The sequence below is a fragment of the Myotis davidii genome, unplaced genomic scaffold (genome assembly GCF_000327345.1).
Source record: "Myotis davidii unplaced genomic scaffold, ASM32734v1 scaffold111, whole genome shotgun sequence".
Classification (NCBI taxonomy): domain Eukaryota; kingdom Metazoa; phylum Chordata; class Mammalia; order Chiroptera; family Vespertilionidae; genus Myotis; species Myotis davidii.
In genome coordinates, this window is record NW_006284347.1 from 3,855,624 (window position 1) to 3,861,533 (window position 5,910).

A 5,910-nucleotide genomic window follows, 5' to 3' on the forward strand; every position below is an offset into this window, starting at 1 on the left:
TATTTGGCTCTGTTGACTAATAAGTGTGCCGACCACTGGGTTAGGGCATAAGAAACAATTGATTCACTCACTCATTTATGGAATATAATGAACAACATAATCTGATGAACAAAAACAGATCCAGAAACAGAGAAACATCAATCAGACCGTCAAACCTCAGAGGGAAGGTAGTGGAGGGTTGGGGTAAGGGAGAGAGATCAACCAAAGGACTTATATGCATGCATATAGGCCTACCCAATGGACACAGACAACAGGGGGATGAAGGCATGAGTTGGGGGGATGGAGGGGTAATGTAGGGATAAGGACACATATGTAATAAAAATAAATTATAATGAATTTAAAAAAAAATAAAAAAATAAAATTGCCGTTGCCGCCTCATCTCATTTTCCCTGCTCTATTTTCTATAGCATGTACCACTTTCTAAAATACTATACTTCTAAAGACTTACTATGTTTATCATTTTCCTTTCTTCTCACCATCCTCACAAGGACAGAGATTTTTAATATTTTGTTCATTACATAGTAAATATTTGTGGAATAAAGACAACCATTTCCTGAGGTAGTACTTTGAATCTCAAAACTAAATTTATAGCACCACCTAGTGCTTGTGGAAGGATGTGCTGATTAACCCTGAGATTTATTTGCACTAGCCATGGTTTACTCAAATTCTCACTATTGGTTTGTGTTTTTTTTTAACTGCCCTCTGTGGTTCTGCAAAAATTAAAATGTTTTCAATGATTAAACAGTATGAAACACACTGACTTCTCTAAGGGCCACCTCTTTTCCACTAACCTTTTCCCCAGGATTCTAGTGGGGGTACGAGTATCATTAAGTCTTACGTCTTTTAAACTTAGGGCATCTCTTCCTCCTCACTGTCAAAACCCCAAAACAGGATAATAGCCTTTGCTGCTTTGGTAACCGACAATTGTTCTCCAGAATATCAAAATATACATTTATTAATTTAAAAATTTTTGTTTTGGCTATAAAAACCCCCTAAGTCAAAGTGATAAAACACTAGCAAAGGTAATGGTAATATTTAATATAGTTTCAGGATTCTCTAAAAGAGTGAGCACCATCTTCTAACATAGGAAATATTGGTTTCTTTAGATATGAAAAAAGGGAAAATTAAGAAAACAAAGCTGCTTTAAAATATTTAAGATTAAATAATGAAATTAAGCTAATTTTTATTGAATGCTTATTGTACTTAGGACTATTTTGAAAACTCATTAATCATCTTCACAATATTATAATGTAGGTTCCCTATATTAGGCCCCAATTTTCAGATGACAGAATGGAGGCACAAAGTCACAAAACTAGTAAAGAGTACAGCCAGGAATCAAAGATAGCTAGGGTGGCCTAGGCTTTTATCCATCTCCCCACAGAATTGAGAGGGACTCTGCTTTGATTCAAAGTTCTTGGCCTGGCCAAAGAAATAAATTTAGTAATGTCCTCTTCTTCCAAAAAGGAATCAAGGCAACCATAAAAGAAACAGAAGCATATACAGTTATTCTAGGAATAAAGTTCTTTGTACAGCCAAGAAAGTGGAAGCTACAGAATTTGCCTTTCATTTTAAGGATGCTTGGCAAAGAGCAAAAGCAATTATCAACATCAAGGTCAAAGGTGGAGGGTGGTTTGCAGTGGCACAGTGAAGAATCTGTTGGTTCTTGCTGCTCATCCACCTCTTTTTGAAATCCACTCCTCAGAACTTTTGAGTCTACCCTCAGATTGCCCAAAGCAGTGGTTGGCAAACTCATTAGTCAACAGAGCCAAATATCAACAGTACAACGATTGAAATTTCTTTTGAGAGCCAAATTTTTTTAAACTGTATAGGTAGGTACATTGTTATTAACTTAATTAGGGTACTCCTAAGCTGGCCTTTTCTAAAAACGTCCTCAATCTGATTGAGGTACGTTCGCTGAGGTTGACCCCTTCCAACTCTCCCATCCACACTGGTCTTGTATACTTGTTTCAGATAGACGAGTGCGGATGGGAGAGTTGGAAGGGGTCGACCACCTCAAAACAATGTACCTTCCCCTCGCGCGGTATCCCGCGGCCCGCCTGCGCCGCATCTCCCACCCCCTGACTCACCGACACCCCCCACTTCTAACGCCACTTCTAAATAGACTCGCCCAGGCTGAAAACCGACTTGTGCACATGGGCCAGGAAGTTTCAATCACACTGTACATGTGCACCCGCGGGTGGTATTTTGTGGAAGAGCCACACTCAAGGGGCCAAAGAGGGCCACGAAGTTTCAATCACACTGTACATGTGCACCCGCGCGTGGTATTTTGTGGAAGAGCCACACTCAAGGGGCCAAAGAGCCGCATGTGGCTTGCGAGCCGCGGTTTGCCGACCACTGTCCCAAAGCTTTCCCCTATTCGACCACTGGTTCTCATGTTTTAAGGTGAATGGAAATGACTCAATTTCCCAAATTACCAATTAATATGCTCATTTCTTGGTTCATTTTAGCCGTATGTTAAGAAAACAACTGAGCCCCAGCCAGGTATTTCAGTTGGTTAGAGCATTGTCCTGATATGCCAAGGTTGTGGGTTCAATCCCCAGTCAGGGCACATACAATAATCAACCAATGAATGAATGAATAAGTGGAACTATAAATCAATGTTTCTCTCTCTCTCTCTCTCTCTCTCTCTCTCTCTCTCTCTTCCTCTCCCGTTCTTCTTTCTCTAAAATCAATAAAAAATCCCACTTCTAGGAATATACCCTAAGAAACCCAAAGTGCCAATCAGAAAGAATGTATGCACTGCTATGTTCATAGTAGCACAATTTACAATAGCTAAGATCTGGAAACAGTCCAAGGGCCCATCAGTAGATGAGTGGATAAAAAAGCTGTGTACATTTATACCATGGAATACTATGCAGCAGTAAAAAAGAAGAATCTCTTACCCTTTGAGACAGCATGGAGGGACCTGGAGAGGATCATGCTAAGTGAAATAGTCAGACAAATATCACATGATCGCACTCATATGTGGAATCTAACTAACAAAATAAACTGATGAACAGACTGGGTCCAGAGACATGGAAGCATGGAATAGAGTGCGGAATCCCAGAGGGAAGAGGGGGTGGGGGGAAGAGAAGGCAGGTAATCAACCAAAGACTTGTATGCATATATGCATGGCCCACGGACACAGACAATAGGGTGCTGAAGGCCTGGGGCAGAGGGGAGGGGCGGGCCAACTGGAGGAGTCAATGGGGGAAAAAAGAGATCATATGTCATACTTTCAACAATAAAGAATTATATTTTAAAAATTTAAGAAAACAATTATCTGTTAAAGTGAGTCCATTAACAAGTGATTTACTAGCTAACATCCAGAATCATTTGCATTATACATTATACTTTTAAAAGGAGTATGAATTCCTCAGAATTTCAGATTTATGGGTTCTTTCGGGGGATATTTGTGAAGATGAGGCTTCCCCTACTCTCCAGGTGATTCTGGAAATGGTGCCCCTGTCCCTATTCTCAGCTGGAATCTAGGACTCTTCCTAAATGCTTACTTGACTCTTTAAATTTTCTGAAATACAAGGCTATTTTGGAATGGAAAACGGTTCTTCTCCGTTTTGGATGGAGTTTTTCAACTTGTGCTTTGAGGATCATTTGCTTTGACTCCTGTGGGGTAACTCCCACCGCATTTCTGACCTCTGGCATCAGAATTCCAGCTGTGCTGAGAAATATGTATTCTAACAACCTTCCCCAGATGACTTGTATGACCTAGGGGGATAATTTTGAAAAGTAAAGTATCAGAATCATTTGTGTTGTTAGATTCTTTCCTATTACAGACCACAGGCCAGAACTTCAAGGAGTATCATGTAAAAACCCAATTATAAGATCAAATATAATTTTAGGAGACTAATAATTAACAAATCTATTTACAGGATTGTATGTCCTTTTATTGTAAATTACAGGTATGAAACGTCTCAAAGAAGTGTGTGGTGAATGTCCTTTAATCCTGCCTTGCCTTCCATAAAATTAACCAGCTGGCCGAAGTTTTTACTATGCTCCCCCACATGTGCATCTCTAGTAACCCCTGAGGCATTCTCTCTGAACAAGCCTCATTTCCTGTGTAAAAGGAACTGAGCTTGGTCAACTGTACAGAATCTAGGTTGATTAAACTTAAATTGGTTGTCAGAGGAGGCTGTAATTCTGCAGTTGTGGAGATGTTTTAAAATAAAAAAATACAATAATCTTTTTGGATGAGCAGGGTATATAACAGTAGCCTAGATACAGGATCCACACAGAAGGCCTGTTAAGATTCTTTTTAGTTTTATGATTTGACTAAACTGCCTCTCCATTCAATTGAATGTCAACTTGTTTTTTTTTTTCCGATTTTTAATCAGCAGAGCCCGGTAAGAGTTCCCTGTCCCTCCTTGGTCCCTCCTTGATAATATCGTAGCCTCTTGAGAATCCATTACAAAAAGACAGTTTATGCCCATAACACACAAAGGAGGAAACCATTGAACTTGATGAGAATACCCCACCCAGATCATTCAGTTACTTAATAGAATTTTTCACTGAAATCATTGGGTTTGGCCAACTGGCCAACTGGCCAACTCTCTTCAGCACCGAGATAGAACGACTCTTCTTCCCCACACTTGGTTTTCACTGGTCACTTTCTCTCGATTCTGGCCAATCAGAAAAGGCCGCTGCCTTGCTTTCCCCACACTTACAATCTAAGTCACAGCTGCTCCAGGCAGGTCACTTACCTTGCAAGTCTTCCTCGGTAGAGCCGGGCTGCAGGCCGCTGGGCTGCCGGAGTAAAAAGAAACCGGGGAGGACCGACGGGCTGCTGGGACCTGGAGGTGCTGTGGGTACATCGAAGCAGCTGGGAACCAGCAGCGCGAGGTAAGGCCGGACTCCAAACACCTGCCAAAAACTAAAGGTCTCTTCCAGAGGGTGGCTCGTTGATAAAAAGCAATCCAAGGGGAGTGCTTTTCGTTAGAGTTTATAGCAGGAAGGCTACTTCTGTGAAACCGCTGCAGGCCTACCTGGGAAAACATTGAAAACCTGACTTCATCCCTCTTCCAGAGACCGCGGGAAGGCCTAGCTTCGGTGGAAAAGGAGTGCCTTCGGTTCCCGTCGCTGTAGCTGGGTTTGCTCCCACGCACCCGCGGAGCCAGGCAGCTGACCATCTCTATACCCAGCATTTCTTGACTGAGAATGGGCTGGGCTGGTGGGGCGAATGGCTGGATGTGCCGGCGGCGCTGTGATCTGCCATTTCATCTGCAAGGAACCTCCTCGCGCCACAGGGAGCCACGCCGGCAGCGTGAGGCCGAGGCAGGTGGATGGGGAGGCGGCACGTCCGGTCCAGATCCAGTCCCGAGAGCGGCCTGCGCCTTCTCCACGGTAAAAGCAGGGGCTCAAGAAGCTACTGAAAGCTTCTTCCAAAACTTTCCCACCAAACGCAAGTGCTGATCGGTTACCAACATAACTGACTAGGGAATTCTGATTTTTAAAAGGTGTTTTCATTTGTGATTTTAAAGAAATATGGACGTCTAAATCGTGGCTTGTCAGTCCTTCAAGACCACGTAAGAATGGATGATTTTGGCGACAAGGTCACATGTTTAAAGCTGAATAAACTGATATCCAAATGTCCAGAAAAATCATGTAGAATCTACTGTCCATGAATGAGCTGGGAAAGCCCGGTGAATGACACGACCTCGGACCCCACAGGCCTCTGAGGTGGCCAGCACTGTTGTGCTGGAGGGGGAGGCTGGACGCTTCGGGGAGGGTCGGGAAGGTTCCGTTTGAGACACTAAAGCAAGGCAACAGCAGCAGGGCCTCTTGCATGGTCGCTGACGGAAAATGCTGAGGGAGAACTAAAGCCGCCCCCAATTGCCCAGTGTGGTCCTCACTCGAGGCTCTGGTTCTGGAGGCGCGCGCGGCGATGGGAGACGG

The 5,910-nt window shown here is 43.2% G+C and overlaps 2 protein-coding genes across 2 annotated transcripts in view; one reads left to right on the forward strand and one right to left on the reverse strand.

The window, feature by feature from the left end:
• The window catches only part of HESX1 (HESX homeobox 1), a 22,258-nt gene extending 16,354 nt beyond the window's left edge, over window positions 1–5,904 (reverse strand). The window contains exon 1 of the mRNA XM_006754688.2: window positions 4,719–5,904. Within this exon, the coding sequence (XP_006754751.2) occupies window positions 4,719–5,159 (441 nt within the window). The 5' untranslated portion in view covers window positions 5,160–5,904. The remainder of the gene's footprint in view (window positions 1–4,718) is intronic.
• Window positions 5,203–5,910, forward strand: part of APPL1 (adaptor protein, phosphotyrosine interaction, PH domain and leucine zipper containing 1) — a 32,330-nt gene continuing 31,622 nt past the window's right edge. The window contains exon 1 of the mRNA XM_015571044.1: window positions 5,203–5,358. Coding sequence (XP_015426530.1) covers window positions 5,203–5,358 — 156 coding nt within the window. The remainder of the gene's footprint in view (window positions 5,359–5,910) is intronic.